This window comes from Mytilus edulis, chromosome 4, assembly GCF_963676685.1.
Source record: "Mytilus edulis chromosome 4, xbMytEdul2.2, whole genome shotgun sequence".
Taxonomy (NCBI): domain Eukaryota; kingdom Metazoa; phylum Mollusca; class Bivalvia; order Mytilida; family Mytilidae; genus Mytilus; species Mytilus edulis.
The window spans coordinates 15,551,691-15,570,888 of NC_092347.1; the positions used below are offsets into that span (position 1 = coordinate 15,551,691).

The following is a 19,198-nucleotide window of genomic DNA, read 5'->3' on the forward strand; positions in this document are numbered from 1 at the left end:
AGTAGTTTTACGGGCCTGCTTAGGGAAAACACATTTGAAATCGTGTTCAATATATTTTTGTCTATACTAGCAATCAGATGTAACGTAATTTCTTTTTACCAATATTACATTAATCTTATAGTTATGGGAGAACCTCTAGTTCTTATAGTTAATTACAACTTTCGGCTTCATGAGATTATTTCCGATATTTATAAAATATCCCCCCGTATATGGAACCCCGATATAAATAAACTCATCATAGATACGAGAACTGGCATTTTATATTTGCACGTGACGCGTGTTTCGTCTACAAAAGACTGAACAGCGACGCTCGAATAAAAAAAGTAAAAAAGGCCAAATAAAGTACGAAGTTGAAGAGCATTGAGGACCAAAAATTCCTAAAAGTTTTGCAAAAATAACAGCTAAGGTAATCTATTCCTGAGATAGAAAAGCCGAAGTATTTCAAAAATTAAACGTTTTGTAAACAGGTAATTTATAATTATGACCATTAATTTATTATAATTTTTTTTATTATTATTCAAAGGATCTAAGCATAAACAGACAGAAATTTCTTAAAGGTACACAAAATATAAGCCTGTCTGAGTTTAAACGCTCAAATCAAGTGCTTGATTTTTTTGTTAATATGTCTTGATTGAGTTAAGCTATTCCAATTGATATTTTATATTGTGTCTTTCTTTGTTGTGATGTTATACTATTGTTTCAGGTAAGGGGCAAGGTTGGTATCTATCAAAATTGTTGGGTTTCCCCGTTTCAATGGTTATACATGCATTAGTCATTTTTCGGACTCTTTATAACTTGCTGTTTGATGTGAGCCAAGGGTCCGTGTTGAAGGCCTGACCTATAATAATTTACTTTTACATATTGTGACTTGGATTAAGAGTCGTCTCATTGACACTCATACCACATCTTCTATCTATCTACTTGCTACTGTTTATACTATCATGGTTTATTCTATTCAATATCGAAAGCATACAGGTATGATCTGTATGTTGAAATGAAGGGCTCTAACATTGATACCCTTTCTTCACTGAGAGTATTGGCAAACATTTATAGATATTGTAGTTCAGGTTGGATAGCCTTCTTCACTGAGAGTAATGGCATACATTTATATAGTTCAGGTTGATTATATCAACAAAACCTCATTTTGTAAAACACCAATTTTAACCATGTTTTACTGAGATTTTGTACTTGAAATGTCGGTAAGACAAGCATCTATGTACATGTAGCCATCAGAGGAGGATTCTTGGTATATTCCATCCCTAAAACGATAAAAATAGTACTTTATTAATCATAATGGAGGAAAACACATCCCAAAGTAGCACGATCATCACAAAGGGCACCATTGAACTATGCAGTATGCGTCTTGTAGAAAATTTTGGTGACGTTCAGAGGAATGTTAAAAGACAGAGGGTTAAAACTTCCTCCGCTTGGGTTAGAATATTTTCCTTTGCATGATTTTCTACAATATTGTCAAGTATATATTCACTTCAATTTCGCTTCTTCCGAACCAAATACATTGAAATAAATATATTCCTTACAACATTTGTTATACTATTATCTTGTTTGTTTTCGATAAGATTGTGTTAATTGACTTCATCATTTGAACATTTTATGAATTTTTTTATTTAAGTTATAGTAAATAAAGATATCATTGCTAGAGACAGTCTCAGCTGATTTCATAACATTTCTCAATGGACCTTTTTTAATATTTTGTTGTTTGAAAGATAAAACTAGAGGCTCTCAAGAGCCTGTGTCGCTCACTTTGGTCTATGTGCATATTAAACAATGGACACAGATAAATTCATGACAAAATTGTGTTTTGGTGATCATGATGGGTTTGTAGATCTTACTTCACTGGACATTTTTCTTGCTACAATTATCTATCTATAATGAACTTGGCTCAGTAATTACAGTGGAATATATATATTCTAAAAATTTACAAAAATTTACAAAAATTGATGAAAATTTAAAAAAAATGATTATAAGGGGCATTTACTCCTTAAGGGGTAAACTGACAATTTTGGTCATGTGACTTATTTGTAGATCTTACTTTGCTGAACATTATTGCTGTTTACAGTTTATCTCTATCTATTATAATATTCAAGATAATAACCAAAAACTGCAAAATTTCCTTAAAATTACTAATTCTTGGGCAGCAACCCAACAACAGGTTGTCTGTTTTGTCTGAAAATTTCAGGGCAGATAGATCTTCATCTGATAAACAATTTATCTCCTGTCAGATTTGCTCTAAATTTTTTGGTTTCAGAGATATAAGCTAAAATCTAGATTTCGTCCCTATATACTATTTTTAGCCATGGCGGCCATCTTGGTTGGTTGGCAGGGTCACGCCACATATTTTTAAAACTAGATATCCAAATGATGATTGTGGCCAAGTTTGGTCAAATTTGGCCCAGTAGTTTCAGAGGAGAAGACTTTTGAAAAGAATACTAAAATTTAAAAAAAATGGTTAAAAATTGACTATAAAGGGCAACAACTCCTTAATGGGTTAACTGACAATTTTGGTCATGTTGACTTATTTGTAGATCTTACTTTGCTGAACATTATTACAGTTTATCTCTATCTATTATTATGTTCAAGATAATAACCAAAAACTGCAAAATTTCCTTAAAATTACTAATTCAGGGGCAGCATCCCAACAACGGGTTGTCCGATTTGTCTGAAAATTTCAGGGCAGATAGATCTTGACCTAATAGATTATTTCACCCCCTCAGATTTGCTCTAAATGCTTTGGTTTCAGAGATATAAGCCAAAATCTACATTTCGCCCCTATATACTATTTCTAGCCATGGCGGCCATCTTGGTTGGTTGACAGGGTCACGACACATATTTTTAAAACTATATACCCAAATGATAATTGTGGCCAAGTTTGGTCAAATTTGGCCCAGTAGTTTCAGAGGAGAAGATTTTTGTAAAGATTACCAAGATTTACGAAAAATGGTTAAAAATTGACTATAAAGGGGTCAAATGACCATTTCGGTCATGTTGACGTATTTGTAAATCTTACTTTGCTGAGCATTATTGCTGTTTAAAATTTATCTTTATCTATAACAATATTCAAGATAATAACCAAAAACAGTATAATTTCCTTAAAATTACCAATTTAGAGGCAGCAACCCAACAACGGGTTGTCCGATTCATCTGAAAATTCAGGGCAGATAGATCTTGACTTGATAAACAATTTTACCCCTGTCAGATTAGCTCTAAATGCTTTGGTTTTTGAGTTATCAGTCAAAAACCGCATTTTACCCCTATGTACTATTTTTAGCCATGGCGGCCATCTTGGTTGGTTCGCCGGGTCACCGGACACATTTTTTAAACTAGATACCCCAATGATGATTGTGGCCAAGTTTGGTTTAATTTGGACCAGTAGTTTCAGAGGTGAAGATTTTTGTAAACGTTAACAACGACGACGGACGACGACGGACGACGACGGACGATGGACGCAAAGTGATGGGAAAAGTTCACTTGGCCCTTCGGGCCAGGTGAGGTAAAAATGAAATCAATTTATACTCATACATAAGTTTGCATTCACTTGTAAGAACTGTAACGTAATTCAATAGAAAAACATTTATGTACAACTATATCTGAAGAAAATAAGGAAAACCGCTATCAGATATGATGAGTTTACACAATACATGAAATTAACAATGTCTGTATCACATATATACTAGTATATAAATAAAACGTATCTTTCTCACAAGAGATGAAAATCGTACGTTTCAAAGCCTTTATAAAAGATGTAAGTAAAGGAATCTTACACTTATAAGCAAATTGGACTATGGAACTAGTAAAAGTGTCCGAGGACATTTCCGTAATTTCAGCAATAATTTCAAACTTCAACAGACTTACTGTAGATATTGCTAATATACCACACTGAGATATAGATATGAACTCCAATGGATACATTAGACATATACTAATAGCAAAACCCACTTACACTTCTAGTTCTATGGTCTCTTTCTTCTTGGCTGCAAAACAAATGTGTGCGGAGTTAATCTTAATAAATGTAGACAAAAAATATGTTTGAACTCTAACTCACTTTGAGTATTGTAATTGATACATGTAACACTGAACCAAAACCCTTTGCATATTCTTGTTACAAATAATTGCAACATTGTTTAATCTTCCCCATAACAAAATTATCAGAACATGTTAATAAACCTTACTATATAGAAGATTATGCAAAGCTAAAAGTTAACGGCACATCTGGCTTACCAACAGGTCGGATGTTGACTGTGTTGACTTTGTATCCTCTGAACATTTTGATACGCTATGTTGAACAAGGATTATGTGTTTCATGTTAACTACAATCGGAGATGGTACCAAGTTGTAATTTAAACTTTAAAAAATGAAAAAAAAAATGTGAAGAACCGACCACGTTTAAAGACACTGAATGTTCATTGTTAATCATACCACATCTCCTTATTTTTATATGCTATATGATCTTCAAATAAGAATTTTTGTCCTTCACACGCATGGAATACTGTGTATTCATCAAATAATATCAGTTCATGATAAATTGACTTTTCATAGAAGAAAAACGGACGAATGTTTCAGCGTGAAATTAATATAAATAGTGCGAGAAAACAAACAAATATATAACATATTTGGTCGGATACTTAATCAGAAGTTAGAATTTTAACACATTTTTTAGACCAAAAACCTGAAAGATGTTTAAAAAAATATTGAGTAAATATAAAACGTAAGAGTTGCATATTTCTAATGAGAAAAATTAGATCATATGTGCAAACATTCCTGTAGCGCGACTTTACACTAGTGTTGATGTGAATGCAGTCACAGGACTTCAAATATTTCAATGCTTTATGGGTTGATATAAAATACATTCGTTTGATGTTTTTTATCATTTCATTTTGATATTTGATTAGGAACTTTCCTTTTTAAATTTTCCTCGGAATTCAGTATTTTTGTTATATTGCTTTATATATATACATAAATAAACAACATAGAAATGAAACATAAACATTTGATTTTTTTTTGTATCTGCTGATGTTAATGTTTTTTGGCTAAATGGAGTGCCTAATCAATAATCAATAATTGCACAATAAAACACGTTTTCAAGGCTTCTTAGTGTGACAATACTATGTTTTTCATTAATATTAAATATTTGTTTAATGTAAAATTGTTTAAAACATAGTGATATATCAGAGTTTATTAGTTTGCACAAAAAGGTAATCATTATAAAAACATATGATTGCTATTTTGTATATCAATATTTCAAAACGTTATAAATGTCTTTTGGTCTTTGGTAGAAATATGTTTCATTGGCAAATATACCACATCCACTTATTCTTATATAATGACGTAATGCCATTTGAATTTTAAAGACATGAAACAATAAGATATATTAAAAATGTGTATCTAATGTAACGGTACCCAAATTGCACCGAGTACCCAAATTGCACCTATTTAGCAAAAATAGCAGCGGAAATCTTACAAGATCTCCTAGAGACTGAACAATTTGTATTTTTATGATTTGATACTATGCATGTCTTTCAACATAGATAAATATATTTATATATACACAAAACGTTCACAGTATTTATCAACAGATGAAGTGTTTACTGAAAAAGCAAACTGTACCAAAACGTCGACATCCGACGTCATCAAAACGTCATCTTTTTAAAATTAGCAAGTACAATATGTTTTAAGTATCCATTTCTTACAAAAAGAAGAGCATGGACAAATATCCAATTTTTCAAAATATTTGCAAAACAAAAAAAAAAAGCTCTGTTATTCGACTTTTGACGATGCGAATTTAAGCATGGATGCAATTTGGGTACTCCTCATTACAGAATCATTGATGGTTTGGAGGTTAGTTCAGACCAATTTTTCTATTTTTCTATGATTCCATATGAATTGAAAATGAAATTAGTGTACCTATATAATAAAGAAGGATACAGCTACAAAAAAAAAACCCACAAAATGGAAATGTTTGTCTTGATCATAAAAAAACGTAGTTGAAAAAACTGTCAAAATAGGTGCAATTTGGGTACCGTCACGTTAATGATAATAATTATAGGAAAATACGTACGATAAGTTTTACTAATATTAGAATTTTTGTATCCTCTTATGTTATTGAAAACTTTTTTTTCATTAATTTTTCTATTTGATTACGCATCTGTATCTAATTAAAGTCCATTAAACGATTTCCATCTCAATAAATCAAGTACTTTAAATACAAGTTGTTATGTGATCAGGATAAAGTGTTATATGACCTGGATTTTTCAAAATCTCATCCATATCAGTTCTGAGACATTAATATTCTCTATTCATGATATTTCTATTTTTACCTGTAACTTTTTGCCGCATTTTCTTTACAAAAACAACACAACATAGTACAACAATAAATAAAGTTGAAGCTAATGTGGCACCCAAAACAGCACCAACTATAGTAACTGATTCTGTAGTTGTTTTCTGGAGCATCATTTCTAAAACGAAATTTAAAAAAAATCAATCTTTTGCTTCTCAAGTTATGAATGTATCGCTTTTAGATAGAATGTAAAAACTGAGTTTGCATTTGAATATGTTTCTTTCAATTCTTCACTTTTTTAAAAGTATTGAAACAATTCCAGTAGTTTAAAAATAAACTACTGACTCCTATATAAAAAGCATCGCCCTTATGCATATTCCTGTTTAGTTTGGTTGGTTATGGTTGAATTACTGATAATTTCTTTATTGCTGTCTCAAAAATCCAAAAAGTCGACTTCAATCCCATTAACACTGACATAAAAAAAGAATTGAAATTCAATAACAGAATTAAGAGTGACAGGTGTGTTTCAATAACAGAATTAAGAGTGACAGGTGTGTGTCCAACAAGTGGTTATTGCTAAAACTCATCATAGAAACCAGGATTGAAATTTAGCATTTGCACCAGACACGCGTTTCGTCTACAAAATACTCATCAGTGACGCTTTGAGGAAAACTCTTTCCTAAATTTTTTGCCAAATACAGCTAAGGTAATCTATTCCTGAGGTAGAAAAGCATTAGTATTAAAAAAATTGAAAGTTTTGTAAACTGTTAAAATTAAAAATAATATTATTTTATTAATCATTAGATGTATTACCTTCTTTGACATTGATAATTTCATTCGTTGATCCAAATGAATTTTCTATAACACATTGATAAACGCCTGTAGGATCATAGGTATCTTTATAAATAGTAAGGTATGCTGTATATCCAGAGATATTTACATGTATGTTTTTGTGTAATCGCAGTGATACTTTTGTAAAGTAGATCGGTTGTGAGTACTTTGGTCCTGGCTTGATTTCCTTGTCGTTCACATACCATTTTAACTGTGAAGGAATTGGATGAGAGTAAAACATCACTTTCAAATTCATCTCAGTCCAAGTTGTCTGTGTGTATACAAGATGAGACGAAACAATTGCAGGACCTACGATATAGTACAATAATTTGTTCATTTACAACCAAATTAAAAGATAAAAAAAAAAACAATTAAAGCGCGGACAGATATGTAAGGATGTTTGCTGCTCTTGTTTGGGTCTTTCTCCTACGGGAGGCAAGACCTCATTGTTTTTCTAAATTTTTGACTAATTTGTCAGATATTCGAAATCCTCTGGTTTTATCCGTAAAGTGCCAATAGAGTTTTGCCGTTAAAAACAATGACTAAACTATCATGGTATGAATTATAATCATCGACTAACATTTTGTTCAAGTGTGATAACTATTCTTGATGCACACTTGTGTTAAAATTAGTGCATAACATGGTGACCCACACCAGTTCGTCCATTTTTAATGGCGTTTGTGATGATTTAATTTTATGTTTCTGTCTAGCGTTTTGGTAAATGTTTTTTTATCTTGTCATGATGTTTGCAGTATTTTTTCTGCGTATTTTTTTTTATAATGACTTCTTTCAGTGAAAAAGACACGTGTTTCTATAATACCATAACCATATATGGAACATATGAAACGTGAAACTGTAGTTTAATTAAGAGCAACGCCCAATAAGGATACAGATAAGGTACTCTTATGTGGGGTTCGTGTTGTTTATTCTTTAGTTTTCTATGTTGTGTCGTGTGTGCTGTTTTTTGTTTGTCTTTTTCATTTTTAGCCATGGCGTTGTCAGTTTGTTTTAGATTTATGAGTTTGACTGTCCCTTTGGTATCTTTCGTCCCTCTTTTATATGGTTACCATTTTGTTACTTATCTCATTAAAACAGGAATTTAAGTATTAACAACATATTATCTTTTAAGAAAAAAACTTATGGATTTTAAATTTTACATATGATGATTTAATGACCAAAAAAAGGTTTTATCTCGCCGTTTTAATGGTATTTCTGTACAAATGCTCTCCTAATTTGAAAGAATGTAATTGGTTAAATTTTATGAAAAAAGAGTTAATATGTCGAACTATCTTTATACCCAAACTTTGTATGCATACTTATAGAATAAATACTAACCATTAACTATCAGTGTTGTCGTCTTTTTGATGGACGGATTTCCAGGAATATCCCAAATACAAATATACTGACCTATATCCATACTACTGCAAAATGGTATAGATAAAACATGACGTGTATTATTGTACACTATTCCTCGTAAATTACGAATAAACTTTGATTTAAAAGAATGTATCCACGATCGTGGTATCGCACCTGGTACATTACTGCTACATTCCAAATCGATGCTAGGTTCAGAGTTACAATATGTATATTTTTCAAGTTTCATGCAGTCTCCGTCTTGGCACGTTTGTATTTCCTTTCCTAGTGAAACTACAACACAAAAAGCTACCAGTATCTTCATAGCCGAAGATATGGGGAAGACTCAGTGTTTTAACTTGAAAGTATATCTATACCAACTAGTCGAGTAAATATATCCGAACTGAATATCAAGATTTTCATTGCATACACATGCAAAGTTTTATATTTAAAAGAAAAGTAAAATCGAAACAGGATATGAACGAATATGATATTTCAATAGTTAAGGAACAAAAAGATTTATTGTTATAAGTATAATTTGGTAACCAGTCAAGAGAAGAAATAAAAGTAACACATCATTGATTTATGTCAACTTAAAAGAGCTTCAAGCGATATACTTTTAAAGTAATTTTGCTTCTGTATATGATAAAAACAATTTTATTTTTAAAAGTAATTTAAATACTAGGGGAACAACCTTGTCAATGAAGTTTCAGTGTCAGTCACGCAGTTTCACAAAATGATAACAATTTTATTTGCATCTTAAGTTGTAGCTTTATTATACATACTTTTTAAATTTATTTTGCCATGAAACAGATCCATGAACAGTATCTCTTCAATGTCGAATACATTTATAGTGAAGACAAAATAAATCCTTAACAAATTCTGCGGCTGATGTCACGCTATTAGATTCTCGCCATAATCGAAAAATGTTAATAACTCTCTATCATAGACCGAACTTATCAACTATCAACACTCATGACATGCTATGTTTTTATGTGTCTGTTCGTGGGAATTGACAATTGAAATGGATATCTCGTATTTCTGAGAAAGGTTTACTCCCTGTCAAAGATCACAAAATAAAATCAATTAATAATAAAAAAATCATGCATCGTAATACCAAACACTTATATACCAAATATTTAAAATAGTGAGACGAGATATATGAACAAGTGAATAATAAGTACAAAAAATGCATTTCAAATTGTATCAACAGGTCAAATTAAAACCAAAGTACGATATGAGAATACTCGAAGTTACTGAAAGCTAGTTTAAAACCAAACTTATCTCATCTTATTCTGTTAGCTTGTAGCGTTCTATCATCTTGTCTTCTTTTGTTAGTTTGTATGGTTCTAACATCTCGTCTTCCTCTTTTGGCCCGTATCGTTCCATCCATCTGTCTTCTTCTGATGTATTGTATTGTTTCATCATCTCGCTCACTTCTGTTGGCTTGTATGGTTCTAACGTCTTTTCTTCTTCTGTTGGCTTGTATCGGTCTTTCTTCTTGTCATTTTCTGTTGGCTTGTATCGTTCTATACTCTCGTCTTCTTCTGTTGGTTTGTTCTTTCCTCTGGTCTTTTTCTGTTGGCTTGTATCGTTCTTTCGTCTGGTCTTTTTCTGTTGGGTTGTATCGTTTCATCATCTCCTCTTCCTCTGTTGGTTTGTTTCGTTCCAACTTCTCCTCTTCTTCTGTTTGCTTGTTTCGTTCTTTCCTCTGGTCTTTTTCTGTTAGCATGTATCGCTTTATCAACTTCTCTTCTTCTGTTAGCGTGTATCGTTCCATCATTTCGTCTTCTTCTGTTGGCTTGTATCGTTCTCTTCTCTGGTCTTCTTCTGTTGGCATGTATCGTTTTATCATCTCGTCCTCTTCTGTTAGCGGGTTTCGTTCCATCTTCTCGTCATCTTTTGTTGGCTTGTAATGTTCTATACTCTTCTCTTCTTCTGTTGGCGTGTACCGTTCCATCTTCAAGTTTTCTTCTGTTGGCTTGTATCGTTCCATCTTCAAGTTTTCTTCTGTTGGCGTGTACCGTTCCATCTTCTCGTCTTCTTTTGTTGACGTGTACCGTTCCATCTTCAAGTTTTCGTCTGTTGGCTTGTATCGTTCTATACTCTCTCGTCTTCTTCTGTTAGCGTATATCGTTCCATCACCTTGGTTACCTCTCTTTGATTGTATCATTGTATCATTTCGTCTTCTTTTGTTCGCTCGAATCTTTTCGTCCTATCGATCGTTTCATTATTGCCTGTTCCAAATGTTTAGGATATAATGATCCGTATTTCCTTTTTCATTTTTAGTGACTATGAGGATTTTGTACATTCAGGGATTTTTGACAGTAGGGGTTTAATGCATATTATATTTGAAGATTGAGATCTTCTTCCAGGTTAATAGGCATGATCGTAAATAAGGCAAAACATCACAGTTATTTTTAACAGATATGCGCCAACTCTTATTTTGTTAGTATTGTCTACATAATTATGTACACTGTTGACTTGTTATGTTGTGAATTGATCACGTCTGTGATATTCATTTTATATGGTCCGATAATTTCCTAAAGATATTTATTGAAGACTTTCAACCATATCAATGCATTTCATAGTGTTATGAAACAAAATTGTTAATGCAAATGCATGTAATTGTCGGGTAATTAATGTGATGGATAGTCTAATATAGCGCAAGAAACAACATTGTCAATATATTGAAAAACATTTGATAACGTAGTAACTGTAATTCAATACAGGTGGTCTTTTGCAAATTCATAAGAATAGGGACAGGGCTGTTATAGCTTTTTTTCATTTCAAATTAACAATTAGACATTTACATAGAGCAAAATCATTCTACAAGGTTTAGACTGCTTCTGTGTCCAGTTTTAGTGGAACTCTTTTCTAGATTATGCCAAATAAACTCATCATACATACGATATTTAGTATCAACTAATTACAAATGATAGATATCGTGGCGAAGAATGGAGTTTCTTTTTAGTCTGCCTTTAGTTATAACAGAAGACCCCACATTTAGGGCATTTCAATACAAATTACTTCATATAATTCTGGGAACAAATACTTTACTGATGCAGTGTTAATATAGTGAAACAGAATTGTGCATTTTTTGAATGTAGATATGTTCGAACATTCTGGCTTAATTTTTTTCAAAAATTGGAAGAGGTATGTAAAATAAGATTTCACCCAATCTTATAAAGTCTAGTCTTGGGTGTGAAATATCATGTATTAAAGATATTCTTAATACATGTATTCTCATATTGAAGAGATATGTGTTTACTTATGTAGAGAATTTACAGTCCCATATGTTGCTGAAGCAATTGAATGACTTAGGCATTATTATAGAAATGACATGGTCTCTATGAGTTTGTGCTCGACCAATAAAACAATAAAAATTAAAGAAAAATAGTCAAGTATTGATAGAGATCAATGAAGATGTTTTTTGTAGTGTATTGTTAACCTAGTATTTAATTATTGGTAACAACTATGGTTAACCATATATTTTAAGTCTATTGTTGTTTGTACATCTTTATTTGTAGAATGAGATTTGAGAATGATATGAAAATAATAAAAATATATATTACAAAAAAATAAATAATTACAAATGAATGTTGGCCAGACAGTCTGGTTAAAATATTAAAAACCAAAAAGATGTTTAGCCACAAAGGAAACATCCATAGATCTATTTGAAGAAAGTCGGATAACACAATAATCTATTGTGTAAAGCAAAAATCATAATCCATTGTGAATACGCTGCAATTATAGTAATACCAATGTTATTCCTGGATGATATAGTAAAATTAATCGGAAATTACTATTCTCTTGATCTTGAATGTTTTGTATTTAAAAAGAATAAAATTTAACCCTATTTTTGTGAAGATTTAAATTGACATGTCCAACATTAACGAAACACACTCTTACATTAATTTTTTTATTTTTCCATTCAGGAGATTATGTTTATCATTGTAGAAAAAAGTAAAATCACAAAAATAATGAACTCCGAGGAAAATTTAAAATGAAAAGTCTTTCATCAAATGGCAAAATCAAAGCCCAAACACATCAAACGAATGGATAATAGTTATCAAAGGTACCAGGATTATAATTTAGTACGCCAGACGCGCGTTTCGTCTACATAAGACTCATCAGTGACGCTCATATCAAAATATTTATAAAGCCAAACAAGTACAAAGTTGAAGAGCATTGACGATCCAAAATTCCAAAAAGTTGTGCCAAATACGGCTAAGGTAATCTATGCCTGGGATAAGAAAATCCTTAGTTTTTCGTAAAATTCAATGTTTTGTAAACAGGAAATTTATAAAAATGACCACATTATTGATATTCATGTCAACACCGAAATGTTGACTACTGGGCTGGTGATACCCTCGGGGACGAAACGTCCACCAGCAGTGGCATCGACCCAGTGGTGTAAATAGTTATCAAAGGTACCAGGATTATAATTTAGTACGCCAGACGCGCGTTTCGTCTATATAAGACTCATCAGTGACGCTCATATCAAAATATTTATAAAGCCAAACAAGTACAAAGTTGAAGAGCATTGACGATCCAAAATTCCATAACAACTGGCATATTCCTGACTTGTTACAGGCACTTTCTTATGTTGAAAATGATGTACGAAACCTGGTTTTATAGCTAGCTAAACCGCTCACTTGTATGACAGTCGCGACAAATTTCTTTATATTGACAACAATTCGTGAACATCACAAACATACTTAATAGGACAAAATGTCACAAATAGGGGTACAGCAGTCAATGTTTAAGAATTGAATGCTTCTTTTTGTAACTTCATTGTGTGTAAAACCGTTGACCGAAGTACATTTTGCGCACGGTCAACGCTTTTACAACCATATGCAGTTACAAGAAGAAGCATTCAATACTTATAATTAAATTTTTTAGCTACGATCATGAAAACACGTTTTTTATCAAGTTTTTATTTAATTTACCTGTGCACTTTATTATGGGACCTCGTGACATCATGAATGATATGTTTTATTGTGTAATGAAGTTGCTTTAGGAATAACGCGAGATTGCAGAGTACCCAATCAGAATCGCGTATTACAATTATATATTCATTTTTACAACTGTATATAAACTGTACTTCTGTAGAGTTGAATATAAATTGTACTTCTGTAGAGTTGAATATAAACTGTACCTCTGTAGAGTTGAATATAAACTGTACTTCTGTAGAGTTGAATATAAACTGTACTTCTGTAGAGTTGAAAAAAAACTGTACTTCTGTAGAGTTGAATATAAACTGAACTTCTGTAGAGTTGAATATAAACTGTACTTCTGTAGAGTTGAATAAAAACTTTACTTCTGTAGAGTTGAATATAAACTGTACTTCTGTAGAGTTGAATAAAAACTGTACTTCTGTAGAGTTGAATATACACTGTACTTCTGTAGAGTTGAATATACACTGTACTTCTGTAGAGTTGAATATACACTGTACTTCTGTAGAGTTGAATATACACTGTACTTCTGTAGAGTTGAATATACACTGTACTTCTGTAGAGTTGAATATACACTGAACTTCTGTAGAGTTGAATATACACTTAACTTCTGTAGAGTTGAATATAAACTGTACTTCTGTAGAGTTGAATATAAACTGTACTTCTGTAGAGTTGAATATAAACTGTACTTCTGTAGAGATGAATAATAACTGTACTTCTGTAGAGTTGCATATAAACTGTACTTCTGTAGAGTTGAATATAAACTGTACTTCTTTAGAGTTGAATATAAACTTTACTTCTGTAGAGTTGAATATAAACTTTACTTCTGTAGAGTTGAATATAAACTTTACTTCTGTAGAGTTGAATATAAACTGTACTTCTGTAGAGTTGAATATAAACTTTACTTTTGTAGAGTTGAATATAAACTGTACTTCTGTAGAGTTGAATATGAACTTTACTTCTGTAGAGTTGAATATGAACTTTACTTCTGTAGAGTTGAATATAAACTTTACTTCTGTAGAGTTGAATATAAACTGTACGTCTGTAAAGTTGAATGTAAACTTTACTTCTGTAGAGCTGAATATAAACTTTACTTCTGTAGAGTTGAATAAAAACTGTACTTCTGTAGAGTTGAATATAAACTTTACTTCTGTAGAGTTGAATATAAACTGTACTTCTGTAGAGTTGAATATTAACTTTACTTCTGTAGAGTTGAATATAAACTGTACTTCTGTAGAGTTGAAATTAAACTGTACATCTGTATATCTGTTGAAATGCATATAGTTTATACATTTATAACATAAAGATGTATATTATCTATTCATCTATTGAAAAGTAAAATAACAAAAATATCGAACTCCATTGAATGGTGTATTTAATTATAAATCTGGTACCTTTTGATAGCTATTATTTGTGTGTTTCTATGTCTTATATGTTCTCCCATTTATTTGAGTTGTAGTCCCGTCATGCTATATTGTCATTTTAATGTTATATTTAACATTGCCATAATAGCGGGAGGTTTGGCTACCACAAAACCAGGTTCAACCCACCATTTTGTATTATATATAATAACCTGTGCCAAGTCAAGAAAATTGCCATTGTTATATTTATAGTTCATTTCTGTGTGTGTTACATTTTAGTGTTATATTTCTGTTGTGCCGTAGTTCTCCTCTTATATTTGATGTGTTTCCCTCAGTTTTAGTTTGTAACCCGCATTTGCATTTTCTCAAACGATTTATGAATTTTGAACAGCGGTATACTACTGTTGCCTTTATATATTCCTGACTTGGTAGAGACATTTTCTTATGTAGAAAATGGTGGATTTAACCTGGTTTTATATCGTATGGTTTTTACATATCTCAGTTGCTCGTGCATGTTCACACTATACGGACTTCATATACACTAGTGTGTTCAAAAGTTATGAAAAGGAAAGATTAAAAATGACACACCGTTAATTTTGGCGATACCATAATGAATTTTTTGATCTGTACGATGTGTACGTGTCTAAACTAACCAAGGACATTTGTACCACGTCCTCGGTTGTTGTTTACCATTTACGTTGAATATGACTGTTTTGCAGAGTGTAAAATCGCATTGCTATAACCAGGATCAATCCACCATGTTTTCTTAAAACGCCTGTACCAAGTCAGGAACATGTCAATTGTTATCTTATAGTTCGTTTCCGTGTGTGTTGCGTTGTAGTTTGTTTTGTTGTTGCACTGCAGTGATTCTGTTTTTACGTTTTTTTCCTCTTAGAAGTAAGGTGTTTCCCTTAGTTTTAGTTTGTAACCCGGATTTGTTTTCTCTCAATAAATTTATGACTTTCGAAAAGTATATATTACTGTTGCCTTTACTTATAGTAAGCTAACCCTAACTTGTATGACAGTTGCATTAAATTCCATATAATATGAACATCTTTTTAGATGTATATAAAATATAAAATTGGTGATGTGTATATCAACTATTAATATGCAAAGAAGTATATAGGTTCTAGTGCCATATACATATACATGCATGATATAGGTTTAAATATACAGGGAAAAGTGGCACAGTTTGAGTCTATTTATTGGCGCATTTAATACCATCAGAAATATAGAGAATGGCACAATTGATACCTTTTCAAAACTGTATTGCTTCTTTATTTAAAATCCTAAAATGATGTATTTCCCAAAGCATTTTACCTATGTTTAGTGAGTATATACCGTAAGTATAATTGCATACTTGTATCAATTAAGAAACGTTAGATAAAAACTGTGTATATACAATTTATAAAGATTTGTTTCGGTAATTCAAATAAGTTTTGGGCAATTTATTATAAGTCAAAAATGATTAACATTCTAATAATAATTGATACATGTATGATGTAAGTAATATCTGAATTACCACTTTGGTCTTCGAAGATTTGTGGAAATATACATTTTTGTTGTTATTGAATTGCTGTCTGATTGAAGTGTTCTGAAATCAGGTTTTACTACAAAAATAATGTTATATTGATAAGAGGAATGCATTTAAACGAGGTAAAAAAAAGTATTTAATTTTAAATTTATTGTTCAATGCTATTATTGTAAAGTAAAATTGTGTTTTATATTGTTAATGTTCCATTTATAAATATTTGCTATAAATTCTTGATGCTTTTAGTTATATAAGTAGATTTGACATGACTTTTGGACAAGCTATGTTGTAAACTATCCATCTAACTATTTCTGATATTATAATAGTTTATTAGTATCAATATGATGTTTAAGATGGAAATTGAGGTGCACAATTCCACAAAGACTGTTATATAATTTCTTAGTTAGTATAAGTTAAAGATATATGAATTTATGACAATTTCTATCATAATATATTATAAATATCTAATTATGTATTCTGGGTCACATTATGGTTCGTAAAATATAACGACTGAATATTTCAGGTTATGAAGCAGCTATGCATTTAAATGGGACAAAATGACACAAAATAGCAACTTCTACATCAAAAAAGTTATGTGATATTGTACTTAATTGCATATGAATGGTGGTAAAAATATATTTCAATTTGACTGTTTTAATGTTCTTCTTGACAATTTGTTTCTTAGATATTCGAACTACTCATTTCCATGTGCAAAGAATATTGATCACCCCACTTTAAATTTATCAAAAAAAAGGGAACCCCGCTTTTCCACATATATAAAAATAACTTGATCTCCCCTGCATTGTGATCAGCCCCCATTCTCAGATAATAACTGATATATCCCACTAGTTCAATACAAAATATTCATCACGAAAATCAATCAAAATTTCGTCTCTATAACTCTATTATGCCTATGGTTATAAAAAAAACCCACTAATAATGTTAAATTCAAAAGATAACAAAATATATGACGGGCCTATTGTGCCAGTTTTTAATTTGTATTTTGTTTTGTCGTTGATTCGGGGTTTTTTTTCTGTGTGAACTCTTAATATGGTTTATAGGCTGATACATGTAACACTTATTTACAGGCGAAAGGATATGATTTTGTAACTTAATTCATCTTCCAAGGTTAAGCTGTTTCTCTATAAAAATCGCGGTTTCTGGCGTATCTTGTATGCCGCCGAATTTTACGAAATTTGTCGGTCTATAAAGATTCATAAAATTCTGAAATAGAACTGTGTACGACTTTTATTAAATTACATTTTCACTTCGGACCGACAAAAAATCAACTTCTTGATAAAAATTAAATTATCAAGAAAAGAACGCCAAGATTAACACCATAGGATATGTCATTCGTATTTGATATACACAATGTACTTTATTCTTGACAAAAATGTCAAATAATTTCATTGAAAAAGCCCTTATGAATACATTTTTAATGATGTCATTGAGACAAATATACATTATATGTCTTTTACCTTATATTCTTTTTTATATTTTTGATATATATACATGCCAAATAAACTCATCATATAAACCAGGATTAAAATTTTATTTTTACACCAGACGCGCGTTTCTCCTACAAAAGACTCATCAGTGACCCTCGAATAAAAAAATGTTAAAAAGGCCAAACAAAGTACAAAGTTGAAGAGCATTGGGACCAAATATTCCACAAATTTTCTCCAAATACAGCTAAGGTAATCTAAGAGATTTTTCCCTATTCGTTACTTTACAGATAAAACGCAGATTGCATAATGTGAAGGTCAAACTCATCACGTACTTTATTATTTATTGTCCAATCAGAACTTCGTTAGCTGAACTCTCTGCCTTTCTATTGTAAGCTTATGTCAATCATATTTGCAATGTATGAGCAAACATTAATACAACCAAAACAAAGCAAGTTAGACAACCAAAAGTATGTCCTTCGAGATTTTGGAAATCAGCTTGCTTGATTACCTCATTTTCAATTTGATGTTTTAAAAAGACAAAAATAAGATTTATAATACTTAGGCGATCCAGTTAAATTGGGCGATGTTCAATTTTCAATTTAGAGATAGTATACATTGGTTTTACTTTTCAATTTTTATGTAATATCCTAGAGTTGCTGAAAGTAGGTAATCATTAAATTACTGACAATAATTGATTCTACCGTAGGTTAGTCATCAACGTTTTTTTCGACTAATGCACGTCATCTTAAATGTCGAGAATAATGTAAATATCCTTTGAACTAAAAATTTTAAACAGTTAACTTTTCTTGAGTATAACTTATCGTATGTGTACAACTTCATATGTTTTCGGGTTTGTATAGAGTCCTTTCGTAGTATTTCTCCTGTAAATTTATACATCATTTTATGACAATTTATAAACTATATATTAATATCCCATAGTTTCATTTAAATTACTTATTGTACAATGATATTGTCGTTTTTTGTTAGTTTTTATTGTCTGTTTTCCCACATTTGTGTCTCCACTTTAACTGTCGGTCTTCAAAAACATTGAGGGGCATCGGTGTAGTTACAACTGTATTAACTAGCCAGTCAGCACTGAGGTTGTGAGTTCGAACCCCGTTCGTGCTGTTGCACTCGACTCCAATCTTAAATGATAACGATTACTCTCAAATCGTACGTTCGAGTTAATTTGACCTGTTGATACAATTTGTAATACTTTTTTGTCATTTATTGTTTAATTTTTAAAGTTATATCTCGTCTCTCTAATTGTAATTTAAAGATACCAGCTGTGATGACTGATAGGTATTACTATAAATGTTCACTCCTGTAAAGTGTGGAATAGTTGTAGCAGTGAGGGTTTAAATAGGATATTAAACTTACAAAAGAGAGCTGCTAGATTAATACTAGAAACAGACCCTTTCGCT

At 31.2% G+C, this 19,198-nt stretch overlaps 2 protein-coding genes across 2 annotated transcripts; both read right to left on the reverse strand.

Moving 5' to 3' along the window:
* Positions 1-925: 925 nt before the first annotated feature.
* On the reverse strand, positions 926-8,934 carry LOC139519068 (kin of IRRE-like protein 3). Its single transcript, XM_071310844.1, has 5 exons — positions 8,459-8,934; positions 7,106-7,432; positions 6,333-6,470; positions 3,959-3,989; positions 926-1,259 (listed from the first exon to the last, which is right to left on the reverse strand). The coding sequence occupies exons 1-5, from the start codon at positions 8,799-8,801 to the stop codon at positions 1,172-1,174; spliced, it is 927 nt and encodes a 308-aa protein (XP_071166945.1). The 5' UTR covers positions 8,802-8,934; the 3' UTR covers positions 926-1,171.
* A 1,046-nt stretch (positions 8,935-9,980) lies between these two features.
* On the reverse strand, positions 9,981-10,649 carry LOC139521274 (nucleolar protein 58-like). The gene has a single exon (XM_071314744.1). The coding sequence runs from the start codon at positions 10,647-10,649 to the stop codon at positions 9,981-9,983; it is 669 nt and encodes a 222-aa protein (XP_071170845.1).
* Between the last annotated feature and the right edge of the window lie 8,549 nt (positions 10,650-19,198).

Excerpts from the sequence above, each read along its gene's own strand:
- LOC139519068 (XM_071310844.1), bottom strand. The coding sequence starts at position 8,801 with ATGAAGATACTGGTAGCTTTTTGTGTTGTAGTTTCACTAGGAAAGGAA. Across the intron at positions 6,471-7,105 it reads AATTATCAATGTCAAAGAAG|AAATGATGCTCCAGAAAACA; the intron begins GTAATACATCTA and ends ATTTCGTTTTAG. Across the intron at positions 3,990-6,332 it reads AATGCGGCAAAAAGTTACAG|CCAAGAAGAAAGAGACCATA; the intron begins GTAAAAATAGAA and ends TTTGTTTTGCAG.
- LOC139521274 (XM_071314744.1), bottom strand. The coding sequence starts at position 10,649 with ATGATACAATCAAAGAGAGGTAACCAAGGTGATGGAACGATATACGCT.